Source organism: Micropterus dolomieu, linkage group LG11 (assembly GCF_021292245.1).
Source record: "Micropterus dolomieu isolate WLL.071019.BEF.003 ecotype Adirondacks linkage group LG11, ASM2129224v1, whole genome shotgun sequence".
Taxonomy (NCBI): domain Eukaryota; kingdom Metazoa; phylum Chordata; class Actinopteri; order Centrarchiformes; family Centrarchidae; genus Micropterus; species Micropterus dolomieu.
This window is the reverse complement of record NC_060160.1, coordinates 10,691,963-10,715,264: the sequence shown is the minus strand read 5'-3', so window position 1 is coordinate 10,715,264 and position 23,302 is coordinate 10,691,963. Positions and strand designations below refer to the sequence as shown.

The following is a 23,302-nucleotide window of genomic DNA, read 5'->3' as shown; positions in this document are numbered from 1 at the left end:
TGTATTGTGTGTAGAAGTTTTGTTTTACAGCTTGTTTCCACTGTCCCCAAGTGGCCGAAAAAGTGCTATTGCAGTTTTAAGGGATATGTTACAGAGCCTTAGTCCCTCGCTTCTGGTTCCACCTTGTGGGACCTTATATTGGAAAAAATATGTTGTAGGCAACTGTGTGAGACAACTTTTTTTTTTTTTATCCCTTTTGAACAGTGCCGTGAATTACACATATGTTTGTAAATTTAAAAGATAATTTTGTCCGTCAAGAAAAGTGCAAGTAGTAACATTTAGTTTTGTGTGAAAAACGTTACCTTGCACAATATATGTCACCAACATGTTAATGCCGGAATGCTAGCTAAAGTTCATTGCTTGGTTGCTACTAGTTATGTAACTTAGCTACACTCACCGGCCATTTCATTAGGTACACCGCTTCAATTGCTTGTTAACACAAATTACACGGCATCAATTGAATGCATTTAGGCATGTAGTCATGGTCAAAACAACTTGCTGAAGTTCAAACCGAGCATCATGGGGAAGAAAGGAGATTTAAGTGACTTTGAACATTGGCATGGTCGTTGGTGCCAGACGGGCAGATCTGAGTATTTCAGAAACTACGTATCTACTGGGATTTTCACTCTAGGGTTTACAGTGAATGGTCCAAAAAAAGAGAAAATTTCCAGTGAGCAGCAGACGAAACGAAAATGCCTTGTTGATGTCAGAGGAGAATGGGCATAATGGTTCAAGATGACAGAAAGGCAATAGTAACTCAAAAACAAAATACCTTGTTACAACCAAGGTATGAATACACAACACGTCGAAGCTTGAAGCAGATGGGCTACAACAGCAGAAGACCACACCGGGTACCTCTCCCATCAGCTAAGAACACGGAACTGAGGCTACAGTTCACACAGGCTCACCAAAATTGGACAACAGAACACTGGAAAAAATGTTGCCTGATATGATGAGTCTTCATTTCAGCTGCAACATTCTGATGGTAGGGTCAGAATTTGGCGTAAACAAGATGAAGGCATGAATCCATCCTGCCTTGTATCAACGGCTCAGGCTGTTGTTGGTGGTGTAATGGTGTGGGGGATATCTTCTTGGCACACTTTAGGCCCTTTAGTACCAAGTGAGCATTGTTTAAACACAACAGCCTACCTGAGTATTGTTGCTGACCATGGCCATCCCTTTATGACCACAGAGTACCGATCTTCTGATGGCTACTTCCAGCAGGATAATGCACCATGTCACAAAGTTTAAGTCATCTCAAACTGACTCTTGAACATGACTTCATTGTACTCCAATGGCCTCCATAATCACCAGACCTTAATTCAATAGAGCACCTTTGGGATTTGGTAGAACGATAGATCCGCAACAAGTAGCTTCAGTCATTGAGAGAAAAAGTTACGACTTCACATACACATGACACACATGACTTTTGGGTATGTGGTCTTATACAGTTATATACTTATACAGTTTTAAAACAAACTACAGCTTTCTTTAATTTCAAATATATATTTTAAATTGACAAACATCATATGTGTAATTCAGGGAACAATTTAAACGGGATCAAAAAATGTGTTGTCTCTCGCAATCTCGACAGGTAGGCTATCATACAGGTAGCACAATCATTATTATAAGTGAGGCTACTGCAGGTGAAGACTTTTCTACAATATGAGGCTTCCCTGTGGGCAAATTAGCCAATTCTCTTAACATTCTCTGCTGTGTTGGGCTCCAGATTAGTTTTTGATTACATTCAATAGTGCAGAGAGTCACCAGCTACAAAGCCAACACTATCGCCTGCAAAAACCCTTTTCCTAAGGTAGAAGGTAGAGAGTGTGAGTAATGTACAATTTACACATAAATTAAATCTGTGTATATTAAAGAGCCATTGCCATACTGAGTCACCATTTGTCATACAGTGGATTCAATACTTGGTTGTCTGTGGTGTTTGCTGTGCTGTCTGTTAAGAAAATTGCCAGTGTGTCAGTTCAGCTCTTTTTACAGAAAAGAAAAATATACAAAATGTCAGAATATTGTAAATGCAAATTCATTCCTCTTTTAGTATGAGATGGTAGAGGAAAAGCACAAAACATCATAATAAATTGAATTCCAGGCATACCATTTGACTAGTTTGAGCGCATTTTCACTGTGAAGACTTAATAGGTTCAAGTGTTTTCTGTATCAGTACATTGCTACATTCATTCACTCATCACTCATTGATTTATTTCTTTGCAGTTTCATACCATGGCATGATCCAAGTCACCTAACAACAGTAGTTCACAGCAGAGCTTGATATCCAACACACGATCAATTCAAATACACTGAAGTACACAGTTCAAAGGACTGTCTGCAGATTTCATAGTTGATTTGTGTTTAACCTCAGTCTGGGCTCCAATAAAAACAGTGGAAAAGACGGGGATTCAGAGTTGTAATAGCAGCAGGGCTCAGAAAACCAAATAAATGAGTGTTTGATTCAAAGATTTTTAGTCAGTGTGGGACAGAGAAATAGTTAAGAGCGCTCCCACTCTCCCAGTGTCTGTGGATATAAAATAATTGAGTGTGAGAGAGCAGAAAAGATTATCACTTAGCTTAAAAGAAAACACTATCATCACTTCCAGGCTTTTTGGTTATGCACACAGTGTGGGTAAAATCTGCAGCTTGGCCCAAGAGACAGAATCTGAGTCCAGAGAGGAGCCAGAGCTGTTTCAACTTCCTTCACCGCCACATATTAAGTGCCTGCATCTCTAATGAGGCTGAGTCTCTGAACGTGGCTCAGTGAGAGGCAAAGCGCTGCCTTCTATCTGTCTCACAGTCTGAGCATGAGTTTATTGGAGTATCTTGTGGTAGGGGAAGAGGGGCAGGCCTTCAGTGAAAGCAGGAATGTCCATGATGGCGATGGCGTCCGCCATCTTGGGTGAGACAGCAAGGAAGGTGAGCTTAGACACTTCACCGTAGGTAGAGCCACTTAAATCCTCTTCTTTGCCCTCTTCTCCTTCTTCTTTTCTACCACCACCCTCCTCCTCCTCATCGCTCTCTTCAGCACCAAATCCCACCACCTTTGGGAGACAGGGATACATTTAGTGTGTTGCCACACACACACACACACACACACACACACACACACACACACACACACACCCCCCCCACTATAGCTTACATGCACGCTTAATTTGCGGCTGTTCTGTCCTCGATGTTCATTGAACCAGGAGACCAGCTCAGCCCTGGTCATCTGCTTGAGAGCATCGATCTAAATGCACAGAAAAATATGGTAAGAACAGTTTAGCTGGTGGAGGAAGTGGAGCATCTAACAGCTAAAGAGCTCAATATTCCCCTCAGGAGTTAGTGGAGACCAAACCAAACCTAAAAGTAGAGTAAATATTAGACTAACATGCTTAAAAAAAATCAATTTATGGTGATTTAACATATTTAATTTAGCCACCATAAAAACTGTCAGGAAGGAGGTATGTATGAAACTGTTGTACAGCACAAAAAGGATTCAGAGTTATTTTTTCACATTATTATTCCAAATGATTTGACTATATATGACAAAGGTTGGGACAAAAAAAAAGGCACATATAGCCAACAATTAATGATAATAACTGTCAGAGAATGCAATAATATTCTAACAGCAAAAGCGTGTGACAGGTCAACTCATTATATAGTGGGTTCAAGCAGGCTCTAAATTACAACTAAGCCACACAGCCAACGGACGCATCTCTCCACAAAACAAACAGAATATTGCTTACTTTCTGCGACATTTTCGTTATGATATTGCACAATGTGATATTGGTATTGAATCAATATGTTGCGCATCCTTAATTTAAAATAAAGATTATGGCTAAGATTTGAAGTAAGGGAATGACTTAAGAGTCACTTAAAGCATTAAGGTGTGTGAAGGTGTGTGTGTCCGTGTTGACCTCACCTCTCTGTTAAGCCTGTCAAACACATACTGCTGAGTAACCACTTCGGCCCAGTTCCTGTCCACCTCCTCCCCGAGATGTGTGTCCTCACACTCCTTCAGCTTCACTAAAGCAGTTACCTGTACACAACACACACACACACACATACACACTTTTGACTTTGGAAATGTGCAACGGCAGATGTGGATATGCAGATACAACTTACAGGTTCAGGAAATGTGTTATTTATCCACCAAAGTAACTTGATGAGCAACTTTTGACATTTCCAAAACTTTTTGGTTATGTACCATTTTCTGTAACTTTTCTGCTTTTCCATAACAAGTGGAAACTCACAAATACACAAAACAATACACACACACAGACCTGAGTATTAAAGGCCTCCTCAGTCAGCGAATTGAGCTTCTCCCCAAATGAAGCCAAGAACTCTTCAATCTTTAACTCCACCAGCTCGGTACTGAGAGAAAAGTTCATGAGAGGTAAGAAATATATTATAGGCTATAGGGTGTATTTGATTCCTTTAGTCATTTATCAGTTACACTCTTTCCAGGGCCAGATATATAAATTGTAGCTTGGGTTTGGGTGAACTGTAAGATAAATGATACCTTGGTTTTGGGAAAGCGGTTAAGATAAATCCTATCTTGCTTTTGGGCAGATGAAAGGTTATGATTGTGTTGCAGACTCACTTGAACTTGCTGGCCTGTGTTTCCACGGTGACAGAGAAACCCAGAACGCCTGAGGTGTTTCTACAGGTGGGGTAGACATGGTACCTGCAGAGGGGGATATGAATAAAAAAGAAAAAGACAGCTCAGATGAGAGATTTTGAGAAGCAGACACAGATCAACACAGACAGATCAAAATACCTTCATGAGAAAGTGCATTACGTTTGCCAAAAGTTAATGCCCCACCTGTGCTGACTTTCTCTACTTTGCATTCTATCATAAAACCACCCTGAGAATCAGAGAAATGTTATCATATACTATTATTGAACTGAGGATAAATGTGAAAATCATTGTTCCAATGTAACAGAAAGTACCCAACTTCAATTTGCACAGAAAAATAACTTGAATGGAAATAGCAAAACATTTAACATTTACATTTAAAAAAAATGAAAGTTTTTTTTTTTTTTTTTTTTAAATGGAGAAACACTGGCATATTGCAAAGCAACAATAATAAGGCTTTAATTAGAGTTACTGGCGCTATATTAACTAGACCATGTCGTGAATGTATATTAGAGCCCAACCGATAAATCAGCCAATATTATCAGCTGATGTGAGCTAATTGCAGATAAATCAGAATCATGTACACATACATGTGTACACATACGAGGAATTTGACTCTGGATTGTACATTTCTCACCATGTGCTTACTCATACAAAAACACAATAATAAAAATAAAATAAAATCAGACAGACTTCAGTGTAGAAAACACAAATATACATATACTATGAACAAAAACCATATAGACATATTGACAAATAGTGCAGTGAGCAGAGTGCAAAGGATGCAGGAGTATGTACATATCGGAGGTGGATGGAGGTATACAGGTACATTTATACATGTACACATGTACACAGTGCAATGAAGCATAGTGCAAAGGATGCTGGAATAAATAAGTATAAGTATTTTGTGCAGGAGTAATGACTTGAGGTAGGTTGATTTGGTATACAATCTGTATTGGGGTTTATATAAACGACAATTAAAAAAGAAAAGTAAGACAGATCCTTAAATCATGTTTTGAGTGTTGTGGTTGCAAAGTTTGTCCACCAGGGAGCACTCTACAACTCCCCTGTTGGCAACAAACCAATGTTCTTTTTATAACAACAAAAAAATATATTTTTAAACTGCATTATGTCATGTAATCTTGGTGAGGTCTAATAACTGGACTTAACAAATGTTAGGGACAATCTTTGTTTATGTTATGTGTTTCTGAAAAGAAGAAGAAATTAAATATCACATAATGATCAGGCCCTAATGCATATAAGTAGTTACCATAACAATAAAGATAATAATAAGTAATTTAACACATTTCATACAAAAAGATGCAATACATTGTGCTCCAAGAAGCTGATAATTCACATAAAAAGACAAATTCAAGAAAAAAGTACATTACAATTTTTAAAGGGGAGAAATAAAAGAATGACTTAACCTCAAATAAAATTAACAATAAATAAATAAAAATTAATACTGCGGCTGAGGTAAAACAGTAAAAGCTGAAGCTGAAAAGTTCAGTGTGTGTTTAAATGTGATAAATTTAAGTTTAATGGGAACATTCATATTTTATTTTGCCCAAATGTCATACATTTCCTTGTAAAAAGAAAAAACTGTTGAAAACATGACAGCACTCACCCCAGAGTCTCTTTGGTCCGGAGGAAGTCAAAGCAGGGTTCCTCCATGTGCATCTGAAAGATATAAACATCTTAGTCAAGCTTAGATGAATGACAGAATGAATGGAGAAGTGGGACGTAGGAAAGTAAACACAATTCTTTAGCACTCACCACCAACAGCTCCATCAGTGTGTGTTCCCTCAAGGTTTTGAGGCCAGACTAAATGGAAAGGATGGGAGTGAAATAATGTGCATAAAATAAATGATGCTATCTTGGAATATGTTCAAGCCAGAATGTCATAGAAGTTGTGATGTAGTCCAGATCTGGTTGTACCTGGTAGTAAACGGTGACCTCAGAGTTGGCGTCTCCCTTATTGAGTGATTTGACCTTACAGATGTGGTTCTTCTGAGGAAGCTCCACCACTCTGAACATCACCGGCACCTCTGCTGGCAGCTTGGAGAACTGCAATTTTCTGCAAAAGGACAAAAAAAAAGGACAAAACGGGAGGAAGAAATGGGGATGAGATAAGTAAAGTGAATGAAAATTTGAAAGGCGGGAATAAAGAAATAAGTGTAAGTAAAGAAGGTGAAAGGGGAATTGTGGACTGAACTACTGAAAATAATGTAAATTATTGTGTATGGCAGCAAACAAATCCATTTAATTGTATAATATTGGTTTTCTCATTAGGGAGGGCATTCAGAGGAATAGACTTACTCTGTGACATACTGCAGGAACTGTTCTGACTCCTGTGGAAAAGATATAATAAAAGGGTAATGAACAAGTATAATAGAGAGAGTGAGGAGAGGAAATCAGAAAAAAACATCAATGTACACTCAGTACACTCAGAATCAATTGATGCTAGTGCAGACATGGACATGATTTATTAACTAATCAGCTAATTTAACAGTTAACCAATGTTCTTGTCTATGTACTTTCTGCTGTCTACTCACAGCTTTGCAGAAGTTGCCCTGCACTAGTCCCTCAGCGTACAGCTTGGCCCTGAAATTGCGGCTGAAGTCCATCAGCTCACTGCTGGTTAGACCGGCCATCAGAGCCTGATACTTCTCCACCATTGACCAGCGGGAGTGCTCCAAGATCAGCAAACGCACGTCCCTGAGAAGAGGAGAGGGGAAAGGAGGAGTGAGAGAGAGGGGAAAAAAGAGGACAAGAGCGTAGGGGTTTTCCATTCAGGGCTGTCACACGTTTCACCACTAGAAGGCATCATATACTTGAAGATAAGCCATGAAATAAGATGGAAATGTCAGAGGGAAAAAAAGACAGAAGGTAAACAACTCACTTGCCGAGTTTCTCAGGTTTAATGAGGATGTTGAAGTAGGTTTTCTTGAGCTGCTCTGCGAACATGTTGAAGACATCAGGGGAGGCAGAGAAATCAGCCAGGTGGTCAATGATCAGGTAGAACAGCAGCTAAAGAGATATATGGGTAGAAAAATAGACAGACAGTTAGGCAGAAAGGCAAAATGAAGAATCACCATAATTATCATGCATGAGGTCACTGCAAACACATCTGTGTGTGTTTGTGTCTAGAATGAATATGTGACTATGCATGAAGACATCATGTCTATCTAGATTTTTACACAATTTTTACAGAGTCTGTTTAAAATTGGTTATTTAGTGGCAAGAGTAGTCACTTGTTAAAGGAATAATTCCACATTTAGGGAAATATGCTTACCTGTCAAAACTTGAGAAGATTGATACTGGCCTCATGCCTGTACGGTAAATATGAAGCTACAACCAGCAGCGGTTAGCTTACCTTACACTTCTGTTTAAACAACATATGAATTGTTAATAAGTGAGCTTTGGAGGTGCTGGTAGGCAGATTACCTTTGGACAGAGGCAGGCTAGCTGTTTCCCCTGTTTCCATTCCTAATGCTAAGCTAAACTAGCCATCTGCTGGCCCCAGCTACATATTTATATACAGACATGAGAATGGTATAAATAGACATTTTATTTACCACTTAAAGACAAATGTAAAGCATTTCTTATTAGAAAGTGGTATCAAATAGTTATTTTAGTTATCTAAAATAAGTTATATTAATGTAGCCAACAATTACACTGAAAGGAAAGTTTATGCCTTATGGGGCATATGACAAAATAAGGCTTTATCTTATACACATGGATTTATCTGGTGTACATTAAGGATATGCACTACTGTGAAATAGTACATGTATTGCATAATGTACAACTAAGCCAAACGTTGCCAGAAAGTTTATTAATCAGTGTGTGGTTTTATGCATATAATCGTGTATGTTTATCTGTATGGTTTTTCCAGATGCGTTCACTCACAGGCAGTTTGTGGTTAAATCCTTTAACCTTGATGACCAGGCCGTGTTCACCTGCCACTATCTTATACTCCAGCTGGGCCACTTCTGCCTCGTAGGCTGGCTCTGCCAGGTAGTGGCCTAGGATGTTGACCAGCAGGTCAAACAAGACCACACTGGAGGGGAGGAAGGACAGGGGTAAGAGTTGAGAGAGAGAAAAGATGGGGTGGAAATTAGGGAAGAAGGAGAGCAGGAAGGAGAAGGGTGAAAAGGGAAAAAGAAAGAAATGGGGAGAACGGTAGAGGAAAGGAGGTAGGAAGGAGAAGGCAACAAATAAGAGCAAGAAAAGGAACAAGGAAGGAAAGGCAAAGGAAAAAAAGCAAGATAAAAAAAGGAATGGAAGCAGGGAAGGAAAGATGGTAAGAGAGAAGTAAGGAGGATTCAAGCGATTAAAAGAAGAGGGGGATGAAATTGTAGGAGCAGAGAGAGAAAGAACAGATAAAAAAAAGAGTGAGGGATGGCAGAAAAGAAAGCAAATCAGTGCTACAGTAAAAACAAACACTATTTTCACAAGGTCAGATCTGAACTTACTTCTTAGCTGACTGCTGGATTACAGGAGAGATTATGTGGAATCTGATGTAGGCTGTAGCAGGAAAAAGGGCAAACGAGTGTCAACACCTTCCTAATGATATTAAGTGTCTTTATGGAAACATCTTGCATGCTAAATGATGCACACAGCACAGGCACACACACACACACACACACTTTACCTTTAGGGATTTTGAATTTGTTGTCCTTCTTGTACCACAGGCAGCCACTGTCGCTGTTGGCTATCTGGATAGGGAACTCAGTGTCTGGGCAGTCAGAGGGCTTCAGGGTGAAGTCAGTGGCTGAACACAAACAATAAAACATAATTCGACTCAGTACAATCTTATAAATAATGTGTGAGTTTCAACAATTCAATATGTCCTGTTTGGGATCACCATGTAGGTAGATGTCAAAATTGTAAAAGATGTCGCCCACCACATTAATAAATAATTCAATAACCCTAGGGCCAAGTGAAGACGCATCATTTTATGAGAATTGGCAATGTGGTGCTTTGCCCTTCCAAAATGTATATACAGAACAAGCCAAAATGCACCAGCCCTTAAAGCTTGGTCAGAATCGGACAAGAGGAGCCTTGTTTCAGTTAAAATCTTGGCCTTTAATGAATGTACTCCAATAAGCCCGATCAATGCGATCTGCAAAGGTAACTGCAATTGTGTAACCTGTTTTGCATCAGTCATATTGGTGGTGAAGGATGTGAGGTCGGTTACATCTGACAAACTACCTCAAGTGACTTTGTGACATGTGACACGTGAGTCAGCGTCGGATGAAGATAACACGTTTAAAACAAATCTGGGGTTGTGGAGTTATCAGAAGTCTGTAGCCTGATCTGTGCTTGATGCTAGTGGCTCAAGGCTACGTTAGTCGCTACTAGCATAACACACTAAAATATCCTGTTGAGTTTTTGAGAGTAGAATAGAATAAAAAAAGACATCTCCATTTCTGCTACATTGATTTTGATCCAGTTTTCTACCCATTGAAAGTCTGACAATGTTAATGTTAGCAGTGCAACACTAGACGGTGGAGTACTAGTCTCAGTATTAGTTACCTGTAATTGTTCAGCTGTAATTTAATCATTAACACAGACAGTTTCAAACAATGTAAATGTCTTTCTGAATGTTGATAAGGCTACACTTTTACAGTAGGAAAGGTAGCGGTACTACACATTATATGAGTTTGGCTATTTGCTGGTAGACCAGCAAAGAAAGGATCACCCGTTTCTTTCTTTCTACTTTTTCTTTCATTGTATGAGTAGACTGATGTTAACGAGTGATCTGTCAGGTTAGAAAAATCCTCATTTGCCAAACTGTGCACTGAGTTAACCAAAATCAGCAAGACTGAATGCAGAATGTCTTAAAATGCAAAGTGTTTCTCCAGACTAGATTTAAATTATAGCTCCTATTTCCTACTGCTTTTCAGTGACCTCCCTAATCCTTCTGTAATATGTTATTTGGGTGGGAGGCAAAATAAATTACGCATATGCTTTCTGGATGAGTTTTAAATAGGATTAAAATCACTGACCACTACATTAAATTCTGAAATCTCTTAATAAATAAACCCCGTCCAAATGACCTTGAATTATAACACAACCATTCGATGAGTGACAAACAAGGGAGTGATATAGATGACAGATATATATTGACCAAAATGCACTGTTCCTCCAAGTTTGGTCAATATATCTGATTACTGTATTTGTTGGATGGATGAATGGAGAGCAAAAGTACAAACTGCTGGAGCACATCTCGTTTATGATCATCTTATTGGACACTTTTCAGATACTTGCAGCAGTTTTGGGCCAAAACAGCCTACTTTTTTGCCTGTAGTGCACAAAGACATTTAGTCACCCACCAATGAATTTGTTTTCAGTAGGAAGGTAGAGGTCACTGCTAAGCTCCAGGTTTCCTGTCCATCTCTCCATCCACTCCTGCTGGATGTCTGTGTAAAGGAAAAACATCTATTAGCACACAACATGTATTTGCAGTTTAGATTCATGTTGAGCTAAAGACTTTATTCCTACAAATGGAAATACAGGTTTTGGACATTTAAAAAAATGAAATACTGCTCCAACACTATTGTTTGCCATCTAAAAGACAGAGATAAATGCTGGCATTTGTACTGCTGACAGTCTGCATTATATCAGCCTGAATATCACCACACAAGGGGAAAAAGACAATGTATTCACTGAATTCCTACATTGTGAGAAGGAGCTGTTACATGGACAGTAAACAAACAAACAAATACACAGAAACACACCCTCCACGCTGTATTGTGTGCCAAACCACTTCTCCCTGAGGGGACACTGGCCCTCATGTTCTGGTGACAACAGCATCAGGTTGGCTTTCTCAGGGGTGAGGAGGGACAAAGCTGCACTGATCACCTGAGCGCGCACACACACACACACACACACACACACACACACACACAAAAGTCAACTTTTCAGCAAGAGAGAGAGGAGACTTTATTCTCTTTGTTCTAAATGACTTGTTTATGTGAGGATAATTTTAGCTGTCAATCACAATAACAGGCAGCAAAACTAAACAGAAGTCATCACAGAAAATATGCAAAGCCACAATTAGACTGCAATGTTTGATGCAAAATAATATCCCCCAATCAAAGACAGCACCAACAACTCTAGCATATCTATTTCTGGCATATAAAAGCTATGAAATTATTCACATATCAGACAAAAAAAAAAGTCTATATTTTTTTCCACTTTTGAGTGACCTGTTTCATTAAGATCTTTATCTAAAAAAAGGAAATATATGATTTTAGAATAAAACCCTGAACTGGTTCAATCCCCGAACTACTGAACTACTTACTTCTGGGTTGAACTCAAACATCAGCTGATCTCCTGTCAGGAAGTCGCCTTTAGGGAACAGCTGCATGTTCTCACAAATGTCCTCGACGTACTCTATAGGGTCAATCTGACAAAGAGGAAATCATTCTCACTGGTAAAAACACAACATTAAATTGATGTTAGTCCAAAAAACATCCAATATGAATATTTAGAATTCTTACTTGCTCCTGATAGTGAAACTCGTTCGCTTCAATCTTCTGTATCTCTTCATATATTCTGAATGCATGAACAAACAGATTGAAATATTACCTTTATTCATCCCACACAAAAACTCAGATGTCACAACATCAGCACTCCTTAACAAAAACAAAAATAATGAAGCTATAAATGAACAAACAAACAATCAAACACACCCAGCACGTTAACCTGTCAGGATCCAGTAAAATGCAGTATTAACTACCTCATGTCCTACAAGGCACCAAAAAACCAGACAGACAGAATATAGAAGCTGTTTTGAATATCCCTGCTGTGTTGTTCTGTTAGACTGTGTGTGTGAGTGACAGTGCCTTTGTTGTGGTCCGAGTGTCTGCAGCATCTCCAGGTACTGGAACACCAGGTTCGTCACCTGTGAAAGACCGCGGACACACAGAAAGTAGATGTTATAACTTAAAAGCCCTTCAGATTTAATGAATCATGACTACGTTCATCTTATTGGTAAAATTACTGTAAAATGCCTCTTTTCATGAATCGCACTGTTAAGATTTATAAAGCATGGCAATTCCACTGATGCAAGGCAGAGGCCGGCCATCTGACAATTTTTATTTAATTACAGTCATTAAAACAATCTATGACAGTCATTTGAAGAAGGTGTCTTTATTTAAAAACTAAACAGAAAGCAGTGAGGCTTTATTCGCCCCCCTTTTGAGATTCAAACTTGAAATGAAAATGTCACCTCCGCCTTTGTGAATAAAGAGTAATAATTATTCACTGTGAACAACAGGGTCCTGGCAGTCTTTTTGTTAGAGGACAATACAGGAAGTGAAGTATGACATAATAATTGCTATATATGGATGCAGAGTATAGACATCTTTACAGATGTGAGTGGTCCATCGTCTCATCGATCTCTCTACAAATAAGTGACTGAGCGGCTACCTGTTCCTTTTTTTTTACACTTCAATGGACAAATAACCTATTAAAACATATGTAAATATGTAAAACATATGTAAACATATATAAAATATGCAAAATACAACAAATGATTACAAAGAAATGTTTTAAACTTTTTCTTTAAGGTATTTTTTCGTCTTAGCTTTATACGGTATTTTGAGTAGTGAAATACAGCCCTGCGATGGACTGGCGACCTGTCGAGGGTGTACCCCGCCTTGCGCCCGATGTCAGCTGGGATTGGCTCCAGCCCCCCCGCGACCCTGTATGCAGGATAAGCGGTTGACGATGGATGGATGGATGGATGGATGGAAATACAATATGTTGTTCCTTGTATCATTGATTTATTCATATGATGTGTTGAATGTTGTTGTCTATCCTGCACAATGACTTTACTAAGGTAGTTCCTCACAGTGTTACCTCAACTCATCACACACAAACACAGTCTTGCACTTAACAGTCTTGCAGTTTAATATGTTGGTGCCTTTCTGTGTCCCTAGTGGATAAGAGGCACAGCAGAAAGCGTGTCACAGATAATCCAGTGTCATGCTGTTATTTTGATGTCAAAATGAGTGCTGTGCACCTTCAGCCTGCTGGACCCTCAAGTCAGTTTACACAACAGCTAATATCATTGGCTACGATTGTAATCTGTCTTTAAGATAACCACCTACAAAGTACATTGATGCATCACCAAGTGAGCCTCAGGTGTGCCACGCACAGTAGTAGTAGTTGGTGCTCTGTGCACGCCACACTTGACTAGCGCCCTGTGATCCAAACAACTCCAGGTTCATCCTCGCTGAATGGAAGAGTGAGTGATCAAGTGCTCCTGATCACAATAAACAACATCCTCAAGGCTGTCGCTGCATTTAAACAGCAGTTATCAGCGCAAGTTTGTTGACGGAAACATTTTTCCATTAAGTACTTCATCTTACAAAACAGTGCTCTGGTTGAATGATCGCCAACTGTCTCCCTTGTTTAACAGTTGTATTGTCATAGCAACTGAACACACTGATTGCTTCCTTGAAATTACCTGCTATTACCTGTATTAATGACAAGAAGGCAAAGAGGCCAGCTGGGTCGATGAAGGGTAAATCTAACTTACTCTGCTACCAGTATCTGATAAACAGACAGTTAAGTGTGTCAACATTTCAATATCTGAACCATACACACCAACATACAAGAAAAATACTGACTCTGTGAACTGACAACAAATTATATGGATGATACATTATGAGCTGAAGATAAATGTGCAAGATGAAAGCGCTGAAAAGCGCTGTAAAAAGTGAGAGATTTTCTTTACCTGGTAGAAATTTTGGAAACCTTCATCTGTGAGAGTGATGGAGATGGAGAAGATAGAGTAGGTGGTGTTTTGGTCAAAGCCAGTTTCACTGTTTCCTCCAAACAGAGCCAGGGCCCAGCACCTACAGACACACAAGTACAGACATGAGCACACATTAGTCCATTCATTTTAAAATAGGAGTGCTGGTAAATATTCACTCACATAACGTGGAAAGAGAATACACATTAGGTGTTGAAAAATGTGCAGGGCAATAAATAGAAAATATTTCACTTCATGTTTCTTGATTGCCAGGCTTTTGTGGCCCCTCAGTCAGCAAAGCTTTGGAAATCTCAGAATGAAGAAAAAATACATCATTTTGTTATGTGTTTGTCCTGACTTGTGTGCAGCTTTTCATTCATTTAAAATTGAAAAACAACTTGCGGAGATTTGAAACTTCAGTGAGCTGGGTAATCTTTCACACTGAACATCATGTCTGCTTTTATCTGCATTAAGACATGTTCCAGCAGTATGACGGCAGTATCTACTCTTAAAGTTACGTCTAGTAGTAGATAACCAGTGGTGGGAAAATTACATGAAAAACAAAATAAAATGTTTACTCTTTAAATGGGCCTGCAGTGTTGCAGAGTATATTTTTATATTTATATTCTGTTGTATAGTAAATGTACTAGAAGTTGCAAAAAGTCTGGTATGTTTCTGATCAGTAGTGTTCCAAACAGTATGTGATGGACACGCAGTAGACCAACCATTCCCCAATTTCACTGAGGGTGGACAACAATGTCCCAATTTCAAACCAGCCTGTCGGCCCTGGACATTGTGATTGTCTGAACTCAATAAAAACACTATTGCCGTAGCAGTTTGTCTCGACTGGGAATTGAGACCGAGTACACTCAAATTTCACTGTTGTCATTTATCAACATTTGAAACAACAGACGCAGTAACTAGGAATATTCTATCAAATGCTCCAAGAGGTGCTGATGGTAAAGGGACTATTGGATGGGCTCTTGGTACTGTGGGAATACAGAGGGCCACTTAGCAACAAGAGGCTGAAATGCTCTTGTATAACCACAACCAGAGATGAGAATGTATGAATCACATCGTCAAGTGGGCTGGCAGAGTGTATAGATTGAAGATTGGGCTCCAACACTCAGGGCTCGCTCAGAGCTTGAAAAAGATTATGTATACCCAACAAATTGAAGACCTTTTAATTGGGGTTTTGGAGTGCCCTCAAATCAGAAAAACAAACAGACACAGGCAATAAGACTCACTTCTTCCTGAGCACAGAGAGGATGCTTCCTGTGCCTTCATGGCCAATCAGCCAAGAGATGTAGTGGAGAGGTTTCACTCTGAAAAGAGGAGGGAAGAGCATGAAAAGGAGAAACAAAAAACATTGATGCAATCCCTCTACAATCAGTGCAAAGCATGGTACCATTTGGCTGGTCTAATTCTATGTTTATATGAAGAGGCACCACTCTGGAGAAAACAGAAAGGAACATGGGGGGAAGGGAAAGAAACACATTTTATGCAGTGTCTTCCAAGTCAGGGGAGAGCATGGTCTGTTATGGGTTGTCTCATTCTGCATTTATGTGCCGTGTACCATGTGATGTTTATCTACTGTATGTAGCTCACCTGTAGTATTTTTCCTGAGGGGGGAGGGCCCAGGTGATATTCAAAGCATGAACTTTCCTAACAGGGATGACTGCAAACGCACAGACACACAGTTAGAGAAAGTTATCTCAGCTTCTGCTTATCACTGCTGGCCTGTATTCCCTCAACCTCTCTGGATTGTGATCCATTAAGACAACGCTACAAGCTTTAATATCCTTTAAACCACTTCCTGACCCTGCCGATTTATTTAGGGGTTGGGAACACCAGATGTGTTCAGTATTCTGAGATGAACAGTAGGATTGATCAGTACCTCTATAGAGCCTGTTAAAGGCTGGTGTGTCAAAGGGATCCAGCATATCAGAGAAATCTGGCTTGGGTAGACCACTGTAGACACAAAAACAGAATTATGGGAGGCTGGGAGTGATTTTACTGCATCAGTTAACATCAATTAAACAGTGCCAATGTGTCACCAAATGTCACTAACATGTTTTAAACCCACCATAATGCCTTTTCATAATTGCAAAAACCTAAAAACTTCACCAGAGGAAAGATTTGTTTTAGTGTATCTGCACTGAATATTTTTAACAAGAGGCAACGGAAACGTTCTAGAAGAAGTTATTGTCCAATTATTGTTTACATGTCTCCTCGGCGGAACTCCAAAATGGTTCCGGGTAAAAGCCTGCCACAGTGACTCATAAAGCAAGCAGGAGTGGAGTTCTGTAAGAAAACACTAATTCGGTTGGACTTTGGGAGAAATCATCCCTTTCAGGTGTGCGAGGCTGAAAAAAAATTACACGGCTGAGATGAAAAGAGCGGAGGAAGACACGGAGGGAGGCTTGACATTTACATTTGAGCAAAGTCTCAAAGGACATCCAGGCTCAATCTACTGTATATCACACCCGCACCTCATCGCCGTGTCTGAGAGTCTCTTCTCCAATACTCACTTGTTAGGCACCTTGCTGAAGATCTCTCTCACCCACTCTTCCAGAGTGTCCAGTTTCTCTAAAGGACAGACAGAGTGAAGGAGGATAAATTAGACTTCGAGTGCATCTCAAGTTTTCTGGCTGATCATGTATAATTCTAGATTTGAGGGGGGAGTATTCCCTGCAATGCAGAATGTTTGTTTCAAAGCAAGTGTGCGGTTTTAAATACATTCAACCCAAAAAGGGCAAATGTGTCGTTATATTTACATGTATAACGATGCATGCATGTTTTTCACCATCAATGTTTACTGAGAAATCTCCTACAGTAGGCATACCAATACCTACAATGTCAATAGTATCGACATGAAGTTATGACGTTGTGGATCCATGACCACTCTCTCTTTGGACAAAGCATTCTTTGCTTCAAGAAAAACACTCCTGCTCTGTGCGCAGCATGAGATCAGATCGAGATCGAACGCTCACAGCATGATGGGAAAAGGCCAATTATTGAGTTTATTCTTTAATAAAACAAAACAAAGTGATGCAATTCATCTTTTCAGCCCAGTTTGTTTGGCTGTGCTGTAAATGCATGCAGATTTTTCTCTTACAGACAAGCTGCTCAAGGACTTTTTGTTCTTCCTACAGAATACTCATGTCATTTGGATGAAACTGAAATCTTAAAAATAATAGTGATAATGGCAGATTTAAGCTATTTCTATATCAGCAATGGATCAAATGGCTATGTGTAATGTGAAAGTTATCTCTCAGGTTGACAAACCCATGGGGATTTATGTCTCAACTCTGCAATTCCCCTCTCATAAACCATAAACCCTCTCATAAACTCATGTACACTAGCTGCCCAACACCAAAAAATGGTGTTTCAGTGGTTCCAGAAGTCTTTGAATAGACGTTTCAACAGGAACATAGAAGGCAAATAATTCAGCTTTTTCATAAGGATGATTTTTTTTCGCAGCACAACTGTCAACACCAGTCATTGTTTCACTTGTATACTGCAGTTAATTAGCTGTGTAAGATTTTTTGTGAAACCCTGAAAAATATGTTACATATTTTGTATCTGACTTTGTTTGGAGAAATATTGCAATTTGAGTTGATTCAGGAATGATTACCCACAGTTGGCTGAACATGGATGAAGAGAATCCTTATTAGCGCCGTGACTAATGGTTGTTTATATTGCCCAATAATCTACAGATTGCTTTTTCTATTAATCAATTCATTTCTTGCATGAAATCAATTAAATGTATGTGTCAGTCTACTAATAGACTAGTTTTTGATGGATAATAAATGGAATAGATTTTCCTGACCTTTTGACTGCACAGCCAGAGTCATGTAGTGGGCAGAGTAGTGTTTCTTCCAGAAAGCACGCAGCCGTTTATACACATTGATCTTCTTCTTCTTTGGCTCCTGCTTTAGGGTCTGGGCATTCCCTGTGAGCAATCAATTCAGCAGGACTATAAACATCCTACAAAAATGGTTTACAAATGCAGGAATATCAGCAAGAAAGGAGACTTGGCATCTGTCTCAGCGCTCCTGTTTGTTTGCTGAACATACCCCAAGGAGGCCCTGAGTGTATTATGTGTCCCAGTGGTTGTGTTTACCAACTCACCCCAGCAGAACTTGCCCATAGGGTGTCCAGGTTTGGCCAAACTGCCAAACAGCATCTCCTTCCTGTGGGAGTCTGATGGCTTAGCCAGCTGGTACTCTGAAAGACAGAAGAAGAGGCAGAAAAACCTGAGACGACAGGACAAGACGGTGGTGTGCAAAAGAGCTGCATGAGGAGAACTCAGCAATGCGGCTGATGAAAAGTTAACTTCTCAGCATGGAGGAGTCATGCGCAGAAGCCTCACCGCTGTCAACGGCCTCCACCTCCCTATCAATGGCGTCTCGGATCATCAGGGGACAAATGAAGAACTGAGCCCACCTAAGGGGGGTTAACAGGACAGGGAGACTATAATCAGGGGCCACATACCAGTCAGATAGAAAGGACACAGGTCAGACAGAGACAATCAGATGCAGACTGATGGCGGGGACTCATTGAGCCTGTAATGTTTGTCAGACTCTGTTAGCACACATCAGGAGTCCATGTTACACCATATCCTGTGACCCATCAGATTCTGAGACATCAATAGGATTTTTCCGCTGTTTTGCCACTAACATTTTTTATCATACTTTATCAAAGGCATTGAAAAAAAATACTTCCCTCTTAGTGACTTACTTAGACAGGGTGACAAACTTTAGTACAACGAAATCACAGCTATCAAATGAGGGCACTATGTTTGTTAACACTTAACAAAATAATGTGTGCAATAAAGTATGATAAAAACATTTGCAGTTGCAGAATACTGTAGCTATAATTCTAGTCACAAAATACGGCCTAACACCGGTTGTACCAGCAGTTTAAGTTCAAACTTAGATTGGTTACTAAATGGACATTTTCACATCACTATATTAAAAAAGGTGGCACCACATAAACTAAATATTACACAGAGATTAACTAAATATTTACATCCAGTAACTGCCAGGTGGAACTGTTGCATGTTGTAGCTAACTGAACCAAATGACAAAGCTAACGTTAGCTTGTGATAATACAAAAAAATTATAAACATATTATTAAAATGTTAATTTAATAATTTATTGAGTGAAGACTTAAAGAGCTGATATAGGGGATGGTCACATGACACTTGTTTACAATCATATTTAGTAACAATGAACTAGGAAGATTTAAAAAAAAAAAAATACATACCTCAAATTACAAAACTATCATTAGACCTAGCTAGCATAAATGACTAAACAACCTTAGCTATGTTTGCTTTATCAGATATCAACATAACACAGTAACCGTTAAAGACAGGACAGTGTGTTTTCTCTGTATACAACAATACCGGAGCAAGTCTTGCCGCAGTGTCCAAAGATCATCTTTTAGTTGGTATGTCATAACATTTTAACATGTGGGATTTGTTTTTCGAGTTTATTCTCCCCTTTTCTTATTCCTGTGTTTGTGGTTATGTGAAATTCATCTGATGGTCCTCAATAAGTCCACTTCTTGAGAACCTCTGCTCCTTCCTCACCTGTCAAGAGCCTCTTTGAAGCTTTTCCTCTGGACGTCAAACTGGAAGATGGTCCTCTCGCAGTCGGTGGAGGCATTGTCGCTCCCACCGTGCTTCTTGAGGAAAGCATCAAAGCCATTTTCTGAGGGGTACTTCTTGCTGCCCATGAAAACCACTGGGCCACAATGGGAAAACAGTAGGGGAGAGAGAAGAGAAAAAAACAGAAGAAGAATTTAAAAAGGAGAAATCCAAACAACTAGTTTGGTGACGTGCCTTGCATTTGTGGTTTCTGGAAAGCTGGCCAAACTCAGTGTGGTATTATATTTCCCTGCTGAGGCACAAAATAATTTGATAGCGATTTTTCCAGATATAGTTGTAAAGAAATCTCTAAATATTGCTCTTATAATATCTGGTGACAGTCTTGATGACAGTCTGTAAGAATGAGCAAGGCTTTCTTTTCATTGAAATTAGCCATTTAAGAACAATGTTCAACAATCACATCAGTAGAGGAGACAGATATAACAATTTCTGCAGTAGCATCAATAGACCGGAACGCAATTCAGAAGATACTGTATATTGTATTTCAAAGAGATGAGAGAAACTCTTGCTTTCTTGGACCAGAAAAAAAAAAAAAAAAACTTTAATGCAACAAGTTCCTGCTTGTTCTTTGTTGCTTGGTGTATTCTGTGAAAGTCCGACATTATTAACTGACATAGAAGTAGACAAAACAGAACCATAAAATATGGTTGTTGTGTTTTTCCTTTTCCAAATCTAAAGAAGTCAGGATATATAGGATGTTGTATGTTTTACAGACTCTGAGGCAAATGTTTAATTTATGATTTTGGGCTACATAAATAAAATTGACATGACTTGACTTGATATCTATGGGAGAATTAACCCTTGACCAGGCAAAGATGAGAGGTCCTTTTTCAAAGCCATTACTTGATTGACCCTGTATGGTTGAATACTCACTGTGTTCCAGAAAGTGAGCGAGGCCAGGGAGGTCACTGGGGTCACTGAAGCTGCCGGCTCCAACACACAGTGCTGCTGCAGACTGACAAAAAAACAAGATATCAGCTAAATATGCCGTCCTGCTGCTGTAAATACTCACACACAAAATCTGTTTAACAATGATGTATATTCGTGACTAGTTTTTTTAAGGTTTAAATCTTCCACAGGAATGATTTGGAATGGGCTTTGGACTACAGACATAGCAGGGAAATCATAAAGTATTGAGACACGGACTAACAAATTAATTGTTTTATTTTTTTCATGGGATTTGTTGACAGTAAGAATAATTTAGAATATTGCCAGCCTTATCCTTTAACGTTTTAGACATGTGGCTATAAAGTGTGTATGTAACAGTACAATAAATATTTTCAAGTTTGTGTTGACAACCATTTTGCACAAAATGTATATCTCATTTCAGCCCAAATTTCTTTAGTTTCATCATGACTCAAGTTTTTCCCCCTCTTCCATGTCTAATCCGCTAAAAAAAAGAAAAGAATGGAGCCTTGCATTTAAAAACATTCCCAGTTGTACCTGCTTCTCTGCATTTCTCTTCTTTTTCCCCTCATTGTCATCATCTTCATCATCCTCATCACTACCCTTCTCATCGTCATCGTCTTCTTCGTACTCTTCATCTGTTTCATCCCCAGATTCATCGTCGTCCTCCTCCTCCCCTTCATCTTCTCCATCCGAGTCTTCTGACGCCGCTGGCCCGCTGTAGTCCGAGATGAGCAGAGCTCGCAGCCCGTTGTCCAGCACAATGTACCTGCAGGGAGTAAAGTCAAAGGTGATACAGCACAGAGAGCCTTGAGAAAAAGTATTGTTTCATGGAGTTTTACAGCATTCACTGTTTTTGCTTATTTTGCTTTGTTAAATTAAATGCCTCTTTGCAGGCTACATCTTCTACCCTTTGAGACTCTCTTGTTCTATTCTTTTCCACAGCAAATGTATTTGCGTATGCCCCAGAGAGGCCCGAGGCACTGGTGTGTGCTTATAGCATGAAATCCTCTCATCAAACTACAATAATACTGTACTGATCCAGCTGGAAGAGAGGCTCCATATCGTTTTTGGATCTGGGTTAGTGGATCTGGGTCATTTTCTCAGTGTACTGTGTATCATTCCACATGAAATCATATTAATAACAATGACTGAGAATAAAGTACAAAATAGAGGAGATAAATCGGGTAACAGGCAACAGTACAACGGATAACTGAAACACTCAGGAGAATGGCCACATCTAGTATGAAAGTTTGATTATGGATTTAACTTGTGCAGTAGAGGTGTCCTTTACCTGTACTGTTTGGGGTCACTGGGGGACTTGATTATCTCGCTGTCTCCAACATTATCCAATCCTCCTCCTCCTCCTGCGTCCCCTGCAGCCCGGCTTTCCTCCCGGGATACCGGGTCTGCATCTTCTGCTGAGGTTCCTGCCTGGACCGAGCCCGGGGAGTCACACACTGGGGCGTTTCTGAATTTGTTTGTCTGCGGCATCCTCGGCAGAGATGATGAGACTTTGGCACTGCGGGCTGACAGCAAGGTGCGACCGTAAACAACAGGACAGCTCGCTGTCACCGGCAATTTAGTCCTCAGCAAGCATCGTGTCAGCCTGAACAGAGCTATGGTGAAGACCCTTCCTGACAGACGGGTATGGCAAAATGAAAGCTCAGAAACCAATGGGACCAAAACGACGCTCTATGGAAGAGGCCTATAGGTTTGAACGTGAACTGTCAGTCACACCAGCCAGCGCCCACAATACAGCTATTCACACATGCTGTCTGGTGGTTTCGCCCTATTCAGCTAAATGTCAGCTAAAATACGACCCAGCCAGACCACCCCTACCAAAACCTGAACCTCTCATCAGCACAGCAAGATTCAACACAGCGACACAGACCAACAAGACCCACCATAAAAACAGCCAAGAACAAATGACTACAGTAACAACAGTTACAAGCAGAGAAAGATAAACACAACGTTAAATGGGTGCTACAGGCTACAAGAAGAATTTAATGTCAACAAACAGCAACACATATTATTTCAAATGAACTTTAGCGGGTTTAGTTACTGGCGTGTTTCAAAGCAAACCCGAACAGAAACTTTAACAAGTACTTAATGAAGCCAGTGCGACAACAGTCTTTCATACCTTGCTCCCTGCTGACAGCACACGGGCCTGCACTTTAGTGAATACGAGCGTCTCCCCCAACAAGGAGCGCTGTGATTCGCTGAGAAGATTCGGCGCTTCATCATGCCGTACTCTGATTGGCTCTGAGGCTTGGTTAAAGCGCTAACACGTGTGAGCCGATCAGTCAGGAGTGGTTAC

General features: G+C 39.8%; 1 protein-coding gene across 2 annotated transcripts; it reads right to left on the bottom strand.

Annotated features, from left to right (window-relative positions):
• Window positions 1-2,025: 2,025 nt before the first annotated feature.
• LOC123979135 (nardilysin-like) lies at window positions 2,026-23,252 on the bottom strand. 2 transcript variants are annotated; one of them, XM_046062900.1, is made up of 32 exons: window positions 23,126-23,252; window positions 22,277-22,511; window positions 21,520-21,751; window positions 20,950-21,031; window positions 19,999-20,152; window positions 18,778-18,851; window positions 18,537-18,632; window positions 18,235-18,357; window positions 16,934-16,991; window positions 16,300-16,373; window positions 16,011-16,080; window positions 15,650-15,727; window positions 14,385-14,505; window positions 12,487-12,545; window positions 12,142-12,196; window positions 11,943-12,047; window positions 11,377-11,500; window positions 10,972-11,058; window positions 9,288-9,407; window positions 9,109-9,160; window positions 8,543-8,693; window positions 7,536-7,663; window positions 7,189-7,351; window positions 6,953-6,984; window positions 6,572-6,710; window positions 6,410-6,457; window positions 6,261-6,313; window positions 4,598-4,681; window positions 4,278-4,368; window positions 3,917-4,033; window positions 3,152-3,241; window positions 2,026-3,050 (listed from the first exon to the last, which is right to left on the bottom strand). In XM_046062900.1, exons 2-32 carry the CDS (start codon window positions 22,474-22,476, stop codon window positions 2,820-2,822), a joined length of 3,291 nt encoding a protein of 1,096 aa, XP_045918856.1. In that variant the 5' UTR covers window positions 22,477-22,511; window positions 23,126-23,252; the 3' UTR covers window positions 2,026-2,819. The 2 variants fall into 2 exon arrangements, with proteins under 2 accessions (XP_045918856.1, XP_045918855.1); XM_046062899.1 differs by having other exon boundaries at window positions 22,277-22,619; window positions 23,126-23,155.
• Between the last annotated feature and the right edge of the window lie 50 nt (window positions 23,253-23,302).

Bases quoted from the DNA above. Each gene is read 5' to 3' on its own strand.
- LOC123979135 (XM_046062900.1), bottom strand. From the start codon at position 22,476: ATGCCGCAGACAAACAAATTCAGAAACGCCCCAGTGTGTGACTCCCCG. The intron at 21,032-21,519 runs GTACAACTGGGA...TTTTTTTGTCAG, and splicing joins AGAGAAATGCAGAGAAGCAG to TCTGCAGCAGCACTGTGTGT. The intron at 12,197-12,486 runs GCACTGTCACTC...TCATGCATTCAG, and splicing joins ACACTCGGACCACAACAAAG to AATATATGAAGAGATACAGA.